General features: G+C 47.4%; 1 protein-coding gene across 1 annotated transcript in view; it reads right to left on the bottom strand.

The window, feature by feature from the left end:
• Nucleotides 1–5,221: 5,221 nt before the first annotated feature.
• The window catches only part of ANO10 (anoctamin 10), a 244,775-nt gene continuing 227,486 nt past the window's right edge, over nucleotides 5,222–22,510 (bottom strand). The window contains exon 13 of the mRNA XM_012470714.2: nucleotides 5,222–5,827. Within this exon, the coding sequence (XP_012326137.1) occupies nucleotides 5,759–5,827 (69 nt within the window). The 3' untranslated portion in view covers nucleotides 5,222–5,758. The remainder of the gene's footprint in view (nucleotides 5,828–22,510) is intronic.

Raw genomic sequence — 22,510 nt, forward strand, 5'->3', positions numbered from 1 at the left:
TGCCAGTTTGTGCCTGTGTTCTGGGAAAGGGAGGTAGAGGTGATGGTAAGTGGCTCTTCAGTCTCCCTTAGGGAGGAGATACCTTCGGTTTCTGTTTTCTGAGCGAGAGTTATGTAAAGGGAGGTGCATATCCACATCTACCCTACTGTTGCCCTTCTGGGGTTTTTTTTTTTTTTTTTTTTTTTTTTTTGAGACAGAGTCTTGCTCTGTTGCCAGGCTGGAGTGCAATGGCACAATCTTGGCTCACTGCAACCACCACCTCCCAGGTTCAAGCAATTCTCCTGCCTCAGCCTCCTAAGTAGCTGGGACTACAGGCATCTTCCACCATGCCTGGCTAATATTTGTATTTTTAGTAGAGATGGGGTTTCACCATGTTGGTCAGGATGGTCTTGATCTCTTGACCTCGTGATCCACCTGCATTGGCCTCCCAAAGTGCTGGGATTATAGGCGTGAGCCACCGCGCCTGGCCCCCTTCTGGTTAATTTTTTAGAAACTTGCAATGATTTTCCTTGTATTGAGCACACTTTGATGATGTGGCCAAAAGCTCTTCATACCTCAGCTGATTGCCCAGGCCTGTGCCCTGGGAGACTTGGGGGTACGTTTTCCTTTCTCCTGCAGAGGGTTAGCTCAGCTGAATTTATTGAAGCTCTGCCCTTACTTCCTGTAGTGACTGCATCTATCTACCCACTGGGCCGTGGGAGTCTCAGGTGAAAAACCAGGAAGTAATAATAGGTGGGTGAGAATAATACAAGTGAAGGAGCCTAATAATCCACATGCTCTGTGCCACTGTTTTCCCCTTTCACTGAAGAAATTCACCAGCACAGTAAGATCTAGTGAGGAGGCCACATTTCTTGAGCCAAATGCAATCAGGGTGATCTGTGCCACAAACTTAGGGGACAAACTTCATCAGACCTCTCTTCTCTATTATGTGAGGCCACCACATACCAATCAGCAGGAAGCCAAGGGTCTCTTCCCTCCTAAGTGGAGGCTGCTGCCACCTCTGAACTGCCCAAGAATCTCCAAGGCTTACAGAGGGTGGTGGGAGATGTCAGTTATCCAACACCAAGTGGGAAGGAAACTGAAGTCTCTTGGGTCCCGTACCTTGTTGCTCCTCTCTGCCCTGGATCCTGTTCAGGCCCAGGATGCTTGTGACTCTAGATCCCTGGCAGGCCCACAGAAGCACCCAGACCTATCCCATGGTGACAAGTCAACAGGGAAGAAGGCTGGCCCTGCAGGGGCCTTTGGCATCAGCTGCTCCTGGGCAGAAACCAGCAAGGCCCTTTACCCTGCTGTGGTTCTTGGATTTCAGTGTGCAACAGCATCCAATGCAGGCATTGTCAAAGAAATAGATTCCTGGGCCAAACCATCACCATGTGGCTTCTCAGGCCTGGGTAGTGGCAATGGGCATCTGCACGGAACAAGGTCTAGGCAACGCTTATCAGGGGTCTGTGGCCACACTCAGAGGAACGTGAGGCCCTGTTGCTGAGCCTGGCCCCAGTCACGAGGCCCTGATTCCAGGCTCCTGGCCCACCCTGGTGCAGGCCTTGACTGGGGTCCTGAGCTAGCTCACAAGACCTCCTAACTTTGACTCTTAGAGAGTTTGGATGAGTGGCTCCCCACACCCTTTCCTGGTGCCTACTTGACTGTGTCCCTTCCCAGGACCAGGAAAGCATCTTCCTTCCCCTGCAGTGGCTATGGCCTCTCTTGTGGCCGGGACAGAAGGGTGTTCCCAAGCCTGAGGACACAGCTGCCCTGGCTATGTCCTCTTGGGCTCCTGGAGGTGCTGGAGGCTCCAACTTCTGTCAGGTCCCTTCTCTTCTGTCAGGTCCCTTGGATGGGGTGTGGAGTGCACGCAGGGAGGCCTGGGGCCTGGCAGCTTTGTAGACCCAGCTAATGGCAAGAAGTTCACCAAGACCCACATTATCTGGCTATTTACCAAGGCACTGGCCAGGCACTGACCTTGCAGGGCCATAGGGTTCTTAAAACTTAGTAAAGACCAGTCTGGACCCTTCGACCCTCAGTGTGTGGCCTTCGGCCTTCCTCCTTCCTGTTGCTACTTTCCTCCTGGAAAAAGGGCAGGAGCCGCAGGGTTTGAGGCTGGGAACACAGGTCTCAGGTGCTGGGCAGAGGCTGTGAGGTAGCAGGGCTTGGCACAGGTGGCAAAGAACAGATGTGGGTAGACATGGGCTGTGGAGAAATCACTTGAACCCTGCAGGCCTCAGCTTCTATTAAATGGGGACAACATGAGGCAACTGTGACCCAGAGAGCTCTTGGCTGTCCAGCTTTGCTGCAGAGCTGGTTGGCCATGAACATTCACTTCTTACTTGCTCGTGAAGCTGCTAAACTGAAGATTTGTCCTTAAGTCTGAGCTTTTGAGCTGCTGATGGGGACTACAGCAGTGTGGCCACCATTGGGGGAAGGGTCCACCGCTTGATCCCCCTGTCCGAGGCTGCTGCCCTGGGATGCTGTGGGATTTCTGTTGGCCTCTGTGTGGGGCTTTTGTGCCCTGGAGAGTGAGAGGAGCCACCTGTGGGGAGTGGGACAGCCCTCACCTATGGAGAGGGCACCTAGGAAGTGTCACGGCGCAGGGCTCAACATGGTCTGGGTTAGTTGTGTGAGAGAGGAGAGTTGGGCTGTGAAGTGGATCGGGTCTGCGGCCAAACCCCCACTGGGGTCAAGTCCCAGTGACAATCTGTGGGACTTGAAGACAGCCTGTTCTCATGGCTTGAGAGAGGCAGTTAGGGACGCATGCAACAGTTGCGAGAGAAACCAGTCCCTAGCCACCTTTGAGGTGAGGCAGGAATGCTCTGGCAGGGCCATCTGTGCAGATACCCCAGGAGCCGTGGGGTGCACAGAGCCCACCTGAGCAACTTGCTGGGGGCCTCCCTGGGAACCCTTCTTCAAGGTCGCAGGTGGGATGGGCTTCTGCGTGAGAACGGGGCCTACGCTTACCTCACTGGGGCCTCCCGTGGGTGGCCGAGGTTCTTGTCTCACGCCCTGCCCCACAGCTGCTCTCTAGCTGTCCTCCTTGGAAGCTGTCCAGTGCCGGGAGAGCTCTGGGCTTAAAGTCCAAAGACCTGGGTTCAGTCTGCTGTGGTTCCCTGGCATGGACCTCCCTCCTCTGAGTCATAAGGGGTTTGGACCAGGGTTCCAAATCCTTTCCCACCTGGCCCTGCCTGTCCCTCAGGGGCAGCTGCGGTGTCAGCCTCCTGACTCTTGACGCCCTTGCCTCTGGGCACTTTTCTTGTCCAGGCTGGGGGCTGGCACCTCTGGTGTCCACGTCTGCTCACACGAGCAGGTGCCTCCTAGCTCTTGCAAGCTGGATCTGTTGATGGGGAGTGGGGCGGTCACCCTCTGGAGTCCTCAGGGGTGTTTGGGGAACTGGGCGGGCAGAGAGGGTAGGTTCTCTTGGGCGGAGTCACCAGGAGCCCTTGAGGCAGCACCACCAGGGAGGGTGGGGACCACAAGAGGCTCGTGGGGTGTGGTTGGGTTGGATTTGAGGTTGAGGTGAGGCCATCAAGAGAACAGTGGGCGAGTCAGTGGCCAGAAGAGCTGGGGGATAAAGTGAGGTACAGGGAGGGGGTGCCCGCCAGAGTTCCAGGCAGAGACCATGACCACAGGGAAGGGCTGTGTGAGGCAAGGGTGTGGGTGGGACGGCATCGGCCTAGATGTCTTTCTCAGTCCAACTTAAGATACAAGGGAGCTACAGAATGTGAAGCAGCAGACACGCTGTCCTCTACCCCTACTATTCCAACTGTGCCACTGAGTCCTGAGCACCTGCGGTGTGCTAGATAACAACCATGACAGCCCTGGGTATACAGTGAGGAACTCGCCACAGCTCCAGTCTGCTAGAGCCTAGCAAACTGCTGTAACCTTCCTCTCCTGCCAATTTCCCACTTGACAGAAACTGGTTCCATATCCATCCTCCCCCATGGCCTTGTGCCTGAGGTCTGGCCCCATTGGAGGGTCCCGTTCTCCCCTGTGCAGTGACTGGCTTAGGCTTAGTTAAGTGGTGTAGTTGTGCCCAATCAGACGCTGAGGAAAGGCAGATGGGAGACTTCTGGGAAGCGCACAGTCACTGTACTGCAAGGAGGCTGCCTGGCTCAGCAGCACCACAGGTGGCAGGTGATTTGGTGGCTTCATGTTCCAGGCACTCAAGACCCATTGGTTCACAACCAACTGCATTCATGTGACTGACTTCCAAAGCTGGGCTCTGGGGGATGGGGGGATACCAAGAGCTGGTGCCAAGGGCACCATTTCAACTTTCTCCTTTCCCAGAAAACACATGCACCCAGGCTGAAATGGAGGAAAGATTCTGGGGTCTCAGGACTCAGGCCTATATTGGTGGCTGCCATTCACTGACATTTCAAAACATGAGCCTGTAACTAGAAACTGTCCATCAAACACTGAACACAAGCTGAATAACAAGGCCCTGGAGTGGCTCATCCCATGTAAGGGCAGGGGCAAAGCTCACTGACATGTGTCCACTCTGGAAAAGAGGATGGGCTCACAGGAGCAACACAAACAACCAAGAAGGAGAAGACAGGGAGAGTCGAGGCCTCCAAAGACAAGTGGTGCTTGAGCGGCGTAAGGAGGCTGCCCCATCTCTGAGGTGGGGGAGGGATCAAGGTGCCTGACTCCTGAGCTGAGGGAAACAAGCCTCTGCCAACTAGGAAGCACGGTGGCCCTCCCAGCTCTTCACCTTCTCCAGGTGGGCCAGGACATCTGCTGCTGTCTGAGTGGAGGTGCCCACAGGTCTGTGGCATCTTGGCTATACCAGGACAGCCAGCACTGGTGGGAAGGGCTGTCCCCATGGGCAGCACTGGCCTACATGGCACTCTTGTGCCTTGAATGCAGGACAGTCTATGGACACAGCTAGGGAGGTGGGTAGCACCACTGGGCAAGGAGGGTCCTTTTCTCTGCAAACCCAAGCCCAGGTAACCTCTAGCCCTTGGCTTGGCACCATGGGTACATCCTGCATGTGAAAGCAGCCCTAGTGTCCCTGTAGGCGGGCACCACCACCAGCAGCAGCAGTTCTCGGAAATGGCCTAGGCTTCAGCTACAATCTTTGGTACCTGGCCTCCAGCCAAGCCCCCAACCCTGGGCTACCAATCTCACTGCTCCACCTTCAGTGACCTCACCCAGTGCTTGTTTCAGAGCAGGGCAGCCCATCGCAGTCCCCACTGGAGGCGGTAGGAGTCAGAGAGTTTGCCTTTAATAGCTCAGTTACTACTGTTTATGTTGATAAAGGGTCTGTTAACATATTGCAAAAGAGAACCAGGAAAGAGGTTCAGTGTGGGTGCGCCCTGCTCACTCTCAACTGAGGCTTCTGTGATGAGCACAGGGGGCACACACCCCATCCCCAACCTGTCCATGGGTCCCTGGGCCATGGTGGGGTCAGGAGTGACACTACTGTGAGGGGAACATGGAGAGCTGGTGGCTCACTCATGGTGAGAGGCTCAAGGGCAGCAGTGGCTCTCAGCAAAGTTGGCAGCTGGAGCAGCGTGTGGGGCCTGGGAAGGAACTGGGAAGGAGCAGACAGAGCGTGGCTGGGGGAACTGCCAGGAATTGCCAGGGATCCTGAGCCAGGCCCCTGCAACACTGAGAAGGGCACTTGCCACATGGGAGCCACTTCATTTGGCTAAGCATTGGGTCTGGGTTCAGGAGCCACGATGCCACCCTGGGTACCCCCCATGCCACCATGCCAGGTGTGGCACAGACACAGGCCTCTGTCAACAGGGGCAGCTGGGCTGGGCCCTCAGGTTGCCTTCTCCTTCCCGCTTTCCTTTGGTTCCTCCTTCAGGTTCTCGGTCACAAGCTTCATTTGCTGTCAAGAGAAAATAGGACACCACGTGAGCCATACAAGCCTAAGAAGTGACACCTAAGTAGTGGCAGAGGCCCCTGCTCTCTGTGGAAGCCTGGGTAGCAGTTTTGACCCCAGGGAAGTGGTGGCTCTCTGATGCTGCCTGCAGCTTCCTGCAAGTCCCTGGGTCTGACTCTGAGGAGATGGGAGACCGTTGGTGTGGGTGGAAATGCAGTGTTTCACTGTGTGAGCCCAGACAAGCAGGGATTTTAAGGACACCGAAATGAGAAGCAGCTGGTGTCTTCTCCTCCCTGGATGGCCAGGATGAGGGGAATAGGGGTACAGGGCCTCAGAGAGGACAGAGTACAGGCTTGGGACTAAATACTTGCTTTGCCCCTGTGTGCTGAGCAAACCTGGCAGTTTGACCTCACTGAGCCAGAGTTTCCAAATCTGCAGTGAGAGCAATGGTACCTATTTTGGAGGGTGGCTGCAAGAATTGTTGTCCATGAAGTCCCTGGCCCAGAACAGATGTCCGCAAATCATCAGCTGTTTCTCACCAGACTTCTGTCCTTAGTATAGCCATAGGACTTACCCTCACCCCTCTGCCCCCAACCTCACTGAGAACAACCCATGAAGGCTCCCGAGGGTGACATCAAGATAGAGGCACCCTCCTGGAGGACAGGATGGAACACTTCCAGGGAGGTGTCAGAAGGGAGAGCCTGTGCCCACAAGTCAGGCAGGGGCGTGGTGGGGCAGTCCTGCTGCTCTCACCCTCCCCTGCCCCAGCCCCGAAGCTCCTAGCCACTTCTGTTTTGTGGCTAGAAAACACCACTACAGATCTGCCCTATTTGTTGAATAAATGAATAACTATAATACTGTGGAAGTTGGCTTCAAATACATTTTCAGTAACAGTGATTCATTTATGGAAAAACAAAACTGAGCACAAACACAGCTGGGGCCCCCAGTACCTGGCTACTCATCTTGAGAACCCCAGTGCCACATAGGGCTAGAAGCAATACCATGCTCCCTATGGCTTTCAGTGGAGAAGCCCCTTTCACAGACTGTCAATCAACAGCCTTTGTCTCCTGCTTTAATTTATCCTCCTAAGGATCTTTTAGATCTGTAAGTACCTCAGGAAAGTGCTGTCAACCCCTGACCATTCTCATGTTTTCTGAGCCTAACCAGTCTCCCATGGGGCAGCTCAGTGATAGCTCCTAAAAGCTGAGCTCTCTGCATTTGGCCTGGGGAGGGGACTGCCTGGCCCTTGATCATCCATGTCTAAGCAAGGCTTAGGAGATGGCTTTTGATGAGAAAGGGGAACAGGGAGAGTCAAGGTGACCAGTTTACCAGCGGTGGGGGTGGGAGGGTTCTTTCTGCAGGAGCCACAATATTTCAGCAGGCCCAGAGTAGGAGGTAGACACAGGAGTTAACATTGGCCCAGGGACATGCCCTGTCCAAATGACCCACAGCTGCAAGATTTCTATAACCTTCACCCTGCCAGGATGATAGAGATGGTCTGATTAATAGTTCACAAACCTAGAGAGGCTGAACTGCCACATCCTGTAAAAGTCTCCCCAGTTTTTTGCATCTGCTACCTCTTCCATTACTAACATTTTAGGTCTTCTCACAAGCCCATGATGCCTGTTAACTAAAGATATAAAATATCACCATAAATAAAAACTGTAATATTTCAGCCCAGGTTCACTGTAGACTCTTCTAGCTGTTATCATTTAATACTTCCGGGACTTTTTAAATGTCTCTCTCTTTTTTTTTTTTTTTTTTTTAAGAGACAGGGTCTCACTCTGTTGCCCAGGTTGGAGTGCAGAGGCATGATCACACTGTAGCCTCAAACTCCTGGGCTCAAGGGATCCTTCCGCCTGTTTCCTGAGTAGCTGAGACTACAGGCGTGAGCCACTGCACCCAGTAAATTTAAACTAAAACAATAATGAAGATAGAACATTCCCTAGCTTGTCACAGAATCTTGCAGCCACATTTCCCTGTCATTCCACATGAGGAAAAAAATCAAAATGAGAGCATTTGAGGCTCCTTTCAAGGCATGTGTGGCTGGAAGCCCCATGAAGTCAGGCACAGAAGCATCCAGCAGCTCTCTGGGAGGGGCCCCCTCCTCCACAGTAGCCAGAGTGGATGGGCCTTCTCCTCCGAATGACCAAGCCAGATGTGACTTTTGTCTCACTTTCTGGGGCTACTTCTGTGGAGCCCACCACTTGTCCTTATAACTGATGTGCCCATGAAGGGCTTCTTCAGTGTCCACAGCCCCTTCTCTCAGGCCCAGGGTTGGGGGCTTCACCCAAGTTCGGGGAAGGAACTCAGAACTCACTTGGCTGGGCTCCTCCTACCTGCAGTGCCTGCCTTGCTCAGGGCAGTGCCTAACAGCCTGAGGATGTCCATGAGGTCACAAGGTTATCTTCACTGAACTGCACTGCTGGTGGTAAAGGTAGAAAGAATGGCCAGGGACCCTATATTCCTCTCTTGCCTCAGGCCAGGCAGGAGCCGTTTGCACATCTCTGCTCTTTCCTTCACCTGTCCTAGAGCAAAGCTTCTTTAAAAGCCATGAATGGCCAAGCCTCACTGGAATTCGGTAATCCCTGAGTTGGGCCAGGGACATGAGATGTCTTAAGGTCAGCTTGGCAGCCAGGAGAGCAGCAGGCACAGGAAGGCTGTGCTCCCAGGGCCTCCACAAGGCAGTAGTGGACCAAGTGATTTCCTTCCAAGGACACTCTCCCTCCCAGGGCCATGGTATGGAGGGGGCTCAGCTCGACTCCCTGGGTTGCCTGTGCCCACAATCCCCAGCTGGGAGACCCTGAGCCAATGGCAGAACCAGACATTAAAACCTGCAGCTAAAGTCCAAAGAAAAACCCAATCAATCTGGGGGAAATGAGCTGCAAAAGCCGAGGTGAGTTAAATTGTCATGAAGTCAGTGGCTGACATCTACACTTTTTCTGTGTAAATGGGGCAGGCCTCCACCTCCCTTGGCTGCAAATGGAGTCAGGAGCCACAGATACTTGTTACTGGCTGGCTGACCCTAAGATGCCTTCTCTTAGGTAAACCAATTGCTATCTACCACTCATGAGTCTGCAACCCTCAGTATGGGGGTCATGCGACTTGCAACAAGAATGTCCCATTTGTTTTCCATGTAGTGACTGTTTTGCAAACTTGCCCTCCTGGTGAAGAGCCCTAGCCACAGTCCTGGCCCAAGAGCACTTCCCACACCCTCCCCAATGGGGAAGTGGTGAGCAACAGCAGAAGTGACGTCAGGATCACAGAATTTATGATTAGGAAGGAACCTTGACCAACAGTCAGTCTGATGGCCACTTAAGAATCCTGAGACCTGGTGAAATGCAGGCCCTGTGGTGGGTTCTAGATTCGCTGAATTTTTAACGAGCACTTGAGTTCTTCCACTGGCCATCCCAGGCTTGAAGTTTCTGATTTGTTGTCTGTCATCTTTCACAAATAAGCAAGCTGGGGCCACAAGGGGTGAAACAGATTTCTCCCAGGCCACACTGTGGGCTCTGGTTGAGTGGGCTGGGACAGTCCCTAGGAACCAGTCTGCCTCTGGTAGCTCAGCTCTTCGGCTTCTTCTCTTTAACAAACCTGGCTGGAGGGTGGGTGGGGTGGGAGGGAGCAACATTATCCCCTTAAAAAAACCTGGCTTCTTTGGGGACACTTAAATTAAAACCTTCATAAAAATATAAGCAAGATAATAGAGCTGACAACTTCTCCAAGAAAGTATCAAAATGGAGAGAATGGAATTTTCCCCTAACTTGTGACTCATTAAAACACTCATGCTCCAAATTATTCTTTAAAAAACACTGACAAATTTTTTGCATCATTATTAGTAATGGTTATAACAGGAACCTAATCATTAACTGTGTTGGCCAAACGCACAGCTTGACTTGAGGAAGACTGTGTGACCAGACCCCATTTTCTCTGTGGAGAAGTACAGAAATATTTTCTGAGAATTGCAACGCTTCCCACAGATCTGGAATGGGCATGGTGGACTCCATAGACTTTGGATAACCATGGTGGGCACCATGGACCTTAAATGGCCCCTTCTCCCTCCCAGGCTTGTAGCAGAGACTCCTTCGGGCTGAGCCCACAATCAACTTTAGGATATTTCTATTCATAGTATTCAGGGAATCACTACCATTAGATTACATCTCCTGCTCAATTTGAAATCTACTTGCAACTACTCCCTTCTCACCCCCACCCCACTTTCAAACCACAACCTACAGCCCTTGCCTGAAGGATAGAAAATCCCATGCATCATCAGTTACTGTTCACTAGTGGCCTCACAGGCTCATGTCCTCTGAGTGCAGGGTGCAGTGACTGGGATAGAACCAGGCTGCTGGCCACACAGCGTGTCTAGGAATGGAGTTCTCAGGCCAGTTCAGCCCAGCAGCAGCATCTGGCTCCCCTGAGTCACCTCAGCCTTGGGTGTGCAGGCCTGAGAACAGAGCATCATGATCACCCGTTCCTACTCCCCCACCCAAAGTCTGATTTAATACATCTAAATGTGACCTGGACATAGGGACCTTTCAAAGCTCCCCAAGTGATTCTAACATGCAGCTGAGGTGGAGAGCCACTGCCTGAAAGGAAGCCACCCTCCAAGTCTCCCTGAGAAGGGGAATGGTGGGGAAGAAGGGAGGCTCAACTTCGAGCCTCCTCCACTCAAGCTGTGCAAGCACGCCTGATTCACACCTTGCAACCACAAGCAAGGGCTTCTCTACAGGTGTCACTGACGTGGCCCTGGTGACTCACAAGGCTAAGCGGCTTATTGAGGACATGCAGTTAGAGTCAGAGCAAAAATCAAGCAACAACCTGACAATACAGACGAAAAAGGAAAGTAAAGAATGGGGCTTCTGAAGCACCTATTTTCACAGACTTTTTATTTGTTACCTCTATTGAAAAGTTTACCTGAAACAGTGTTCTGAAAATATCATAATGATTAAAAAGTCCAAGTCTGTCTGGGCCTGGTGATGCCATATGGCTCTAACCAGCCATGACAGCAGTGGGTAGAGGGGCAGGAAGGTGCCTGCGGCAGCCCGTCAACCAATCCTGGAAGGAGTTATGCCTACCTCTCCCTCTGAAGATGTTGCTTCATTTTAACACTTGACAAAATGTAAAAATGTAAGACTTGAGGGCAACCACAAGTACCAGTGCTCCTATTCCCATCTCCCACCCCAGCCAGCCTTTCTTCCAGGTGTGCCCATCTCAGGAAGCAGTGCCACCACCAGCCAGCATCTCAGACCATGGAAACTTAGGCCATCTCTGCAGATCCCTGCTCCCCCAGCCCAGCCCAGCCCCTCTACTTGTCATACACCCAGTGCTCCTGCCTCCCTCCTCAAGGCTGTGCCCCTGCCTGCACTGAGACCATGTCCCAGACCGTCCCACTCTTGTCCCAAAGCAGCCCAAGCAGGGTTTTAAATGCGGGACTGAGTATGCCACTCAAAGGTGCCCATCACACTGTGGACTGCAGTTCACCTCTTCTTGTCTGTCATCCTCGTCCCCTGCTGCCCTGCACTCTAGCCTTGGTTCTGCTCCGGCCACCAGCTCCCTCCACCCAGGCTTACCTGCTCTGTCCAAACTTTGCTGGCAACTCCTTTCTGCCACTCAGTCCTCAGCCTGTCTCCTCCCCATCCCTCTATTTCCTCCTCCCCTGTCACCATCACATCCCTCTATTTCAATTCTTATACTCCTCTCATTACCATTTGGTTTATTCTTTGTTTTATTACAATTTTTTTTTCTGTCTTAAATGTTCTATCCTTCCTGTTATGTGGTCTTCAGAGAGCAGGGCCATGACTAGAGCCTGGGGCCTATGACAGTGCTTGACACCGAGTTGGTGCTCCATGAATGCCGTGGAAGATGGACCAGCTTGCAATCTGCAGTAGCAGCCAGAGAATTTCTAATTCGGCCAGTAACCTCAGTGTAATTCCAATGAACTTGTGAAGCCTCTTTTTTCATGTGTTATGAAAGAGAAAAGCCTCTTTTCTCATGTAACACATACTCAAGTTCTTGAAGTCAACATCACTCTCTGGCCCACATATTTGCCAATCCCATGTATGCGATCATAGAAAACACAACAGTAGCATGGACTTTATGCCAGAAGCACCAGGTTTCAGGGTTCCCAACAGCTACCTGCCCTGGTAACAATGCAGACTGGGCCCCAGCCTAAGGTTTTGACTCAGAAGCTGGTGGGGGTGGGTGGCAGAAATCATGGTTAACAAGCTTAAGCTGGGTGGGGGTCAGGGGTGGGGTATGGGAGAAGAGTGTGACAGAAATAATGGTTAGCATGCTCAGGTATGGCTCTGGTGAAGGGAAAGGTAGTCTGCAGTTATAGTTGTGTGGGAGGAGGACGGTGCCAAATTATTAGCTTGGTCCCAGCTAGAAACAAAGACTCCTCCAAGAAAATCAAATCCCACTCCAGAACGGTTCCTGCTCACACAACAGGAGACATGTGCGGGTGTCTATGACACAGTCCATTAACTGCACGAGCTGACCCTGTGGTGGGTGGATGTCAGTTCAAAAAGAGGAAAAAAAGGTGTAATGTCTGTTTCTCAAATGATCTTTTGAGCCCTCCTTTCTCTGCACATCTGGGTTTCGGAGCAAAATTTCCCAAAACAGAAGTTAAAGGACTTTGAAAGTAGATATTTTCAGACTGCAAATTACTTCCCATGGAGAGTGAAGATCCCACAGAAGCCAGAGGCTTGCATTCCAGCCATCCTCAGGCACACACTCGTTCTGATGCTTCTGGAACAGGAAGCCAGTCATGTCTGATTAACTACAGCTGCCTCTCAAGTCTGGGCTGTTGGAATCCTCACACACTTGTCAATGCTACAGGCCATGAGGTTCCACACGAGGCCAGAAAGAGGTGGATGCTGACACAAAATGACCAAGCATAACTGACCCACCTCCCTGGGTCTGGGAAACATGGTCGGGGCAGTGAGCCCTCATCAGGGCTGCTCATCACCTCTGTTCTTTCATGTTCTATCAGTGGGCACTGATATTTTCTCCAAGTTATGGATACCCCAAATATACAGGAAATCACCTAGCAACTAATCTAACAGACTCTTCTGCAGAACCCCCAGGCTTCAGCATGGAGTGACAGGTTAATGCCAATCTTGGCTACTTACCTCCCCATTTCCTGCATTTCTAATTGCTCTTGTACAGAAAAACCTCTTTTTACCTCTTTTGTTGACATAACTTTTAATGTCTGTTATATTATCTGTGTGTAATTTAAATTTATAGTGATCAACACTTATATCACATTGCATGCCAGGCACTGTTCTAAACGCTATGCACATAGGATTTACTCCTCATAAGCACCCTATGAGAGACATACTATTATCATTTTAAAGAAAAACCAGAGGCATAGAGAGGTTGAGAAACTTGTCCTAGGTTATAGCAGGTTTGAGCTGGCTCCTAACCTGCAGGCCGCCCTGCCCCTTCCCTGATGTTGGATCTAGACATTTCATTTTTGTACTATAATAATATCACCAAACTATCCAATGGGGTTGACTGTGCTTTGAGATTCAGATTCAACTGGATCACACTTCCAATCCATGAGGTCTTGCAAATATCTTTGAATTACTGGTGTGTATCCAATTTTGTCTTGCCACACCTGGCTCAGATTTTCTGCCTCTGCTAAATCTCTGAAACCATGGCAGCCTGGCTCCAGATACATCAGGTTAACCCTATCTTGATCTGTATGCACATATTTTAGCAAGATATTAAAGAGTGCTTAAAATTTTAAGAATCAATTTTTTGGCCGGGGCAGTGGCTCACACCTGTAATCCCAGCACTTTGGGAGGCTGAGGTGGGTGGATCACCTGAGGTCAGGAGTTTAAGACCAGCCTGGCCAACACGGTGAAGCCCCGTTTCTACTAAAAATACAAAAAAGTTAGCCAGGCATGGTGGCGGGTGCCTGTAATCCCCGCTATTCAGGAGGCTGAGGCAGGAGAATTGCATGAACCCGAGAGGTGGAAGTTGCAGTGAGCCAAGAATGCACCATTGCACTCCAGCCTGGGTGACAAGAGTGAAACACCGACTCAAGAAAAAAAAAAAATCCAGAAGTCCTTGATTATATATATATATGTGTGTGTGTGTGGTGTGTGTGTGTGTGTGTGTGTGTGTGTGTGTGTATAAAGAAAGGCTTCTAAAGGGAACAAGAATGAGAAAATGTGGAAACTGTAGTGAGACAGTTGGCAAAATCACAAATGCTTGAGCAGCTGAAACTCAGAAACTTAGGCACTTCCTTAAAACAAAAATGATTTAGACCAGGTCTCCTACTCTCTTAGCTAAAAGAAGCAGATGAATCCTTGAAATCACAACTTCCTCAGAGTCCTCAGGCAGGAATCCCTAGACCCCAGAGTCAGAGAGAGCAACAGGACAGTTTATTCCCTACTTGTCCATGGCAAGCCACAGGAGCCTGGGGGAGAAGGGTGTCTTCCTAGAACAGAAGCTCCTGAGGGATGAATTTAATGGTGTATAATATTTTTTTTGTGTTTTTGTTTTTAGAACTTTGTCACATTCAACATTTTTAACAAATAAAAAACAGGCATGTGCTTTAAATATTATCCAACTTATTACTAACTGCGTCCCATTAAAAGGTGTGACCTGGAGGAAAGGAAATGGAAAGACAGTCCCTTGGTGGTTCAGTACTTGCGTATGCCCCAGATGTGTTCTGATGACCTCTTGTCACCAACTGTTGGTGATGGAGAGCTGCTGAAGAACATCTCCAACAAAGAGCACAGGAGAACTAGAAAGCTCTTGAACTCCTGACCTCAGGTGATCCACCCACCTCAGCCTCCCAAAGTGCTGGGATTACAGGCGTGAGCCATCGCGCCCAGCTTCGAGAACTAGAAAGCTCAATCTGCAAGGGACCTCAGTTTACTAAACACATAAAAGGGAACAGAAACATTAATAAATTATTCAGGAACAAGAAAGGTTAAAATAAGCCATGTCTCCACTAGATGAAGAGAAAAAGCTGGTAACAGATGTTGCTTAAAAGGCTGAATTGAATGGACAGTTTATTGAAACATCCCGATATGAGCATGGAGAACAGTGGGCTTGGGGGTGCCTTGGGGACATCTACCAAGGGGATTAGAGCAGTGGCCTGAGGCTGCGATGGGGGCAGTATTTTGACACTTGTAAAGTAGAGGTCTAATTGTAAATAAAAGGAATCAAAGTTCCTAACATTGAAAGCAAACTATGATTAATCTTAAGGAAATACTGTAATTACTTCTGGAATGACCATCAACTATGCGTATTATGGCAACATAGGTAAGAGAGCAATGAAGAGTGAGGAAGATACAGAGAGATGTCCCCAGATGGAAAGACCAAAAAGACAATGAAGGTGATACCAATTCTGAGAAAGGGGGGAAATTTTCATATTTTTCCAAATAATAATGTAAAAATAACAGGTAATCAGTTTGCCTCCAAATCATAGGGCAAAGAATGAAGTTTCTTTTTAAAATGACTTTGCATGGCTTCTTTCTAGTTTCACTGTAACTAGATCTACAGATGTGATGTTACTTTGCAAACAGAAGTGAAAAGAGGAGATCTTCCACCCAGGTTCTGCTACAATATGGTAGTGAGCTGTTTCAGAAACCAGTAAGATCTACAATCTTCTTATTATCCTCTGCCCTATGATACTGACACATTCAGTGATGTTCCTAGGACATTGTCCCAATTGTTCAGGTCATCTAGATGACCAAGAGCATCTGGTCTGGAGAAGACATTTCCTTGACAAGACTTACATAGCATCACTTCTTTAAAAAAAAAAAATTAAATTACTTGTTTTTGAGACAGGGTTTCACTCTGTCACCCAAGCTGGAGTGGAGAGCAGTGGCACCATCACAACTCACTGCAGCCTCGACCTCTCAGGCTCAGGTGATCCTCCTACCTCAGTCTCACGAGTAGCTGGGAGGCTGGAGTGTGCCACCACACCCAGCTAAGTTTTTTGTATATTTTGTGTAGCTGGGATTTCACTACGTTGCCCAGGCTTGTCCTAAACTCCTGGTTCAAGTGATCTGTCTGCCTCGGCCTCCCAAAGCACTGGGATCACAGATGTGAGCCCCGGCACGGGGCCCACAGCATTCCTTCTTCAGGAAGGCGCTGCCTCCTCCTTGCTTGGGAGGAAGGGTGCCAAGTCCTTGAGGAATAACTACTTTCCTGTCTGGAAGCCCTTGGAGCCAAGGAGTGAAGTAGCATTGATCTTTCACAGGCCAGGGAGCCCCCTGTGTGTTGTCACCTGGGGCCCTTGGAAGATGAGACCCAGAGAGGTTTGTGACCATCCAAGGCCAAGATGCCCATCTAACCAGCCCTCATCTTTGATCTGCAGGTTCCAAGTTGATAGCTAGAGAGCAAGGGCTCAGGTTCAGGCCGGGAGAGAAGGTGTGGCCAAGCCAGTGGACACCAAGCACAAGTGGCTGCTCCAAAGAAACCCCCACAGGCTCCTTCAGTGTAAGCCATGGCTGGGTGACATTTACAGATCCAAGAACTGAAATTTGACAGTTTGGTTAGATCAAGGCATGACACAAAAGCTTAAATGCCCAAAGAATAGAAATAAACTCCTCAAAGTAAAAAAGTCTCTAAAAGGATAATGGTTGACTTGACTATGCTTGATTTTGTGTAGGAACAACATGGTAAGTGTTAGCTGGGGTGGCACAGTAATGGCCATCTGAGAAAGATTCCTTGGTGGTCGGAGGTAATACAGTGTCCAGCCTCCCATTGGAGTCCCGACTCACGGAGTATGAGGGGACACAATTTCACTGTGGCATGAGAAAGAAATTCAGTTTAGAAAGTTAAAGGATGAGGTAAGCAGCCTACTAAATGAAATGCAGGAGACAGTCCACTGCCCAAATCAGGGTTTCAACAGAACTTAGTAAACATTACTTTTAACTAGAAAGGGAGAATCACCTTTAATCTAAAAAAACACTGTCAGTGGCCACAAGGAAAGTGAAAGTGGGATGAGTAGCAGCAGCTGCCAAAGGGTGAGCTCCTTCTCTGCCCAGAGAAGCTCTGCACCCACTTTCAGCACACCTGGGAAGGTAAAGGAGGCACTCAGGCATCAAAGGACCCCTGGTGGCTGCAGAGGGGATTGGTTCCATACTTCAGAAACACGAAGCCCATCACCAAGGCGAAAAGAGATCCTCATGAAATGCAGCCACAACGGCAGGCTACAGAGAAAGTATAAATGTTTCCCATCACCTTTACAATCTTTCCCAGGGCAGTTTTCCCCACATCTGAACACTGTATTGCCCTTTGATAAATGCAAATATCTATATCCTCTATAATGTCATTTGAAATTTCAATATTACTATTATGAGTAAAACAAAATTGATAATTACAACATTATGATTTTTTAAATGCTATATCCCCTCATTGCACAAGAGATTACCATGTACCCTTCCCCCCAGAGCAGGGCCCTGTTCCTGGCCAGGTGAGAAGGGCTGCCCTGGGTGCTGATGGCTGTGAGTCATCAGAATTGCTGGCACTGGGCACCCCTTCTATAGAGCCTGGGTAAAGCTGGAGCCAGGAATGGCTGACTTGACTATGCTTGATTTTCGTGTAGGAACAACACGGTGTTAGGCAGGGATTCTAGTCTTATATCAGACAAAACAAACTTTAAAACAACAGCAGTTAAAAAAAACAAAGAGGAACATTATATAATGATAAAAGAACTGGCCCAACCAGAAAATATCACAATCTTAAATATATATGCACCTAACACTGGAGCTCCCAAATTTATAAAACAATTACTCCTAGACATAAGAAATGAGATAGACAGCAACACAATAATAGTGGGGGACTTCAATACTCCACTGATAGCACTAGATAGGTCATCAAGAAAGAAAATCAACAAAGAACAATGGACTTAAATTATACCCTAGAACAAATGGACTTAACAAATATTTACAGAACATTCTACTCAACTGCAGAATATACATTCTACTCATCAGCACATGGAACATTCTCCAAGATACACCATATGATGGGCCACAAAACAAGTCTCAATAAATTTAAGAAAATCAAAATTACACCAAGTACCACAGTGGAATAAAAGTGGAAATCAACTCCAAAAGAAATCCTCAAAACCATGCAATATATGGAAATTAAATAGCCTGCTCCTGAATAATCATTGGGTCAACAGTGAAATCAAGATGGAAATTGAAAAATTATTTGAAGAGAATAATAGTGAAACAACCTATCAAAACCTCTGGGATACAGCAAAGGTGGTGGTAAGAAGAAAGTTCATACCATTAAATGCCTACATCAAAAAGCCTGAAAGAGCACAAACAGACAATCTAAGGTCACACCTCAAGGAGCTAGACAAACAAGAACAAACCAAACCCAAACCCAACAGAAGAAAAGAAATAGCCAAGATCAGAGCAGAACTAAATGAAACAAACAAAAACAATACAAAAGATAAATGAAACAAAAAGCTGGCTCTTCACAAAGACAGACTTATAGTGAGATTAAGAAAAGAGAAGATCCGGCTGGGCTCGGTGGGTTATGCCTGTGATCCCAGCATTTTGGGAGGACAAGGCAGGTGGATCACGGGTCAGGAGTTTGAGACCAGCCTGACCAACATGGTGAAACCCCATCTCTACTAAAAACACAAAAATTAGCCCAGCATGGTGGCATGTGCCTCTAATCCCAGCTACTCAGGAGGTTGAGGCACGAGAATCGCTTGAACCAGGGAGGCAAAGGTTGCAATGAACTGAGACTGCACCACTGAACTCCAGTCTGGGCAACAGAGTAAGACTCCATCTCAAAAAGCAAAAAAAAAAAAAAAAAAAATCCAAATAAGCTTAATTAGAAATGAAATGGGAGATATTACAATCGATACAAAAGAAATACAAAATGCAGAACAAATACAGAAATACAAAATATCATTCAGGCTACTATGAACACCTTTACATGCATAAACTAGAAAACCTAGAGGAGACAGATGAATTCCTGGAAATGTACAACCCTCCTAGTTTAGACAAGGAAGAAACAGAAACTCCGAACAGACCAATAAGAAGTGGTGAGATTGAAATGGTAATTAAAAAGTTACCAACAAAAAAGAGAGTCCAGGACCAGATAGATTCACAGCTGAATTATACCAGACATTCAAAGAATTGGTAACAATCCTATTGACACTATTCCAAAAGATAGAGGAGGGAATCCTCCCTAAATCATTCTATGAAGCCAGTATCACCCTAATGCCCAAACCAGGAGGACATAAATAAAGAAAACTATAGACCAATATCCCTGATGAACACAGATACAAAAATTCTCCACAAAATATTAGCTAACAGAATCCAACAGCATATCAAAAAGATAATCCACCATGATCAAGTGGGTTTCATACCAGGGATGCAGGGATGGTTTAACATCTACAAGTCAATATGTGATATACCACATAAGCCAAATTGAAAACCAAAATCTCTGGTTTCATACCAGGGATGCAGGGATGATTTGACACCTGCAAGTCAATAAAGTGATATACCATATTAACAGAATTAAAAACAAAAATCACATGATCATCTCAATAGATGCTGAAAAAGCATTTGACAAAATCCAGCATCCCTTTATGATAAAAACCTTCAGCAAAATCAGCAAAGAAGGGACATACCCTAAGGTAATAAAAGCCATCTATGACAAACCACTGCCAACATTTTGCTGAACAGAGAAAAGTTGAAAGTATTTCCCCTGAGAACTGGAACAAGACAAGGATGCCCACTTTCACCACTTCTATTCAACATAGTACTGGAAGTCCTAGCCAGAGCAATCAGACAAGAGAAAGAAAGAAAGGGCATCCAAATTGGTAAAGAGGAAATGAAACTGTCACTGTTTGCTGATGACATGATCATACACCTAAAAACCCCTAAAGACTCATCCAAGAAGTTCCTAGAACTGGGACATGAATTCAGCAAAGTTTCTGGATACAAAATTAATGTACACAAATTAGTAGCCCTGCTATATACCAACAGTGACCAAGCTGATAATCAAATCAAGAACTCAGCCCCTTTTATAACAGCTTCCAAAAAAAAAAAAAAACCAGTAAAATATTTAGGAATATACCTAATCAAGGAGGTGAAAGACCCCTACAAGGAAAACTGTAAAACACTGCTGAAAGAAATCACAGATGACACAAACAAATGAAAACACATCCCATGCTCATGGATGGGTAGAATCAATATTGTGAAAATGATGATACCACCAAAAGCAATCTACAAATTCAATGCAATTCCCATCAAAAGACCACCATCATTCTTCACAGAACTACAAAAAACAATCCTAAAATTCACATGGAACTAAAAAAAGAGCCTGCATAGCCAAAGCAAGACTAAGCAAAAAGAACAAATCCTGAGGCATACATTACCCGACTTCAAACTATATGATAAGGCAACAGTCACCAAAACAGCATGGTACTGACATAAAAACAAGCATATAGACCAATCAAACAGAATAGAGAACCCAGAAATAAAGCCCAATACTTACAGTCAACTGATTTTCGACAAAGCAAACAAAAATATAAAGTGGAGAAGGACACCTTATTCAACAAATGGTGGTGGGATAATTGGCTAGTTACATGTAGAAGAACGAGACTGGATCCTCATCTCTCACCTTATACAAAAAATCAACTTACATCTAAGACCTGAAACCATAAAGATCCTAGAAGATAACATCAGAAAAACCCTCTAGATATTGGCTTAGGCAAAGACTCCATAACAAAGAACCCAAAAACAAATGCAACAAAAAGGAAAATAAATAGATGGGACTTAATTAAACTGAAGAGCTTCTGCACAGCAAAATAAATAATCAGCAGAGTTAACAGACAACCTACAGAGTGGGAGAAAATCTTCATAGTCTATACATCCAACAAAGGACTAATATCCAGAATCTACAGAGAACTTAAATCAGCAAGAAAAAAACAACTGCATCAAAAAGTGGGCTAAGGACATGAATGGACAATTCTCAAAATAAGATATACAAATGGGCAACAAGCATATGAAAAAATGCTCAACATCACTAATGATCAGGGAAATGCAAATCAAAACCACAATGCAATACCTCCTGCAAGAATGACCATAAACAAAAAAATTAAAAATAATAAATGTTGGCATGGACATAGTGAGAAGGGAATACTTTTACACTGTTGGTAGGAATGTAAACTAGCACAACCACTATAGAAAAATGTGGAGATTCCATAAATAACTAAAAATAGATCTACCTAATCTAGCAATCCCACTACTAGGCATCTCCCCAGTGGAAAATAAATTATTATACAAAAAAGATACTTGCACATGCATGTTTACAACAGCACAATTTACAATTGCAAAAATATAAAACCAGCCCAAATGCCCATCAATCAACAAGTGGATAAAGAAAATGTAGTGTATATACCATGGAATACTACTCAGCCATAAAAAGAAACACAATAATGGCATCTGCAGTAACCCAGATGGACTTAGAGACCACTGGAGACATTAAGTGAGGTAACTCAGGAATGGAAAACCAAACATTGTATGTCCTCTCTCATAAGTGGTGGCTAAACCATGAGGATGCAAAGGTATAAGAATGATACAATGGACTTTGGGGACTTGGGGGAAAGGATAGGAGGAGAGTGAGGGAAAAAAGACTATACACTGGGTACAGTGTACACTGCTCAGGTGATGGGTGCACCAAAATCTCAGCAATTACCACTAAAGAACTTACTCATGTAATCAAACACTACATGTTCCCCAAAAACATATTGAAATAAAAAAAATTAAATGTGACAAAGTTCTAAAACAAAACAATCAAACAAACAAAAAATATTATACAACATTAAATTCATCCCTCAAGGAGCTTCTGTTCTAGGAAGACATCCTTCTCCCCCAGGCTCCTGTGGCTTGCCGAGGACAAGTAGGGAATAAACTGTCCTGTTGGAGAGAGATCCAAGATGGCCTATTACTAGCAGCTCAGGATTGTAGCTCCCAGTGAAAGCGCAGAGAACAAGAGGACACCACACTTTCAGATGAATATTTGTTGCTCACAGACCAGGAGATTCCCAGCGGAGGAGCCCCACGGGTCACCAGAGTGACTCTTGTGGCCGGCGCAGCAGTTTTGCGGGCACCCTGGCGCGGCGGTTCCCCGTGCAGAGTAAACAGGACTCAGTCCCCTTTTGGCCGATGTTTGGAGCTCCGGGAAGGCAGAGTCGCCTATTCAGCTGATCGAAAAAGGGACTCAAGAAGGAAGCCAGACTGGAGATTCCGGGGCAGAAAAGCACCATCGATCTTAAAGCCACTGTTTTAGCTGGCACATCGGGTTGCTCAGATTCCGGCACTGGGAATTGACAAGTTGGGCGTCCACTCAGAGACCTAATTTGAAAGTTGGTAATTCAGCAATCCCATTACTGGGTATATATCCAAAGGATTATAAATCGTTCTACTATAAGGACACATGCACACGAATGTTCATTGCAGCACAGTTTACAATAGCAAAGACCTGGAAACAACCCAAATGCCCATCCATGACAGACTGGACAGGGAAAATGTGGCACATATGCACCATGGAATATTATGCAGCCATCAAAAATTATGAGTTCTCATCCTTTGTAGGGACATGGATGAACCTGGAAACCATCATTCTCAGCAAACTGACACAAGAACACAAAATCAAACACCACATGTTCTCACTCATAGGCGGGTGTCG

The sequence above is a fragment of the Aotus nancymaae genome, unplaced genomic scaffold (assembly GCF_030222135.1).
Source record: "Aotus nancymaae isolate 86718 unplaced genomic scaffold, 86718_ANA_hifiasm-v0.15.2.pri h1tg000067l, whole genome shotgun sequence".
Lineage (NCBI taxonomy): Eukaryota > Metazoa > Chordata > Mammalia > Primates > Aotidae > Aotus > Aotus nancymaae.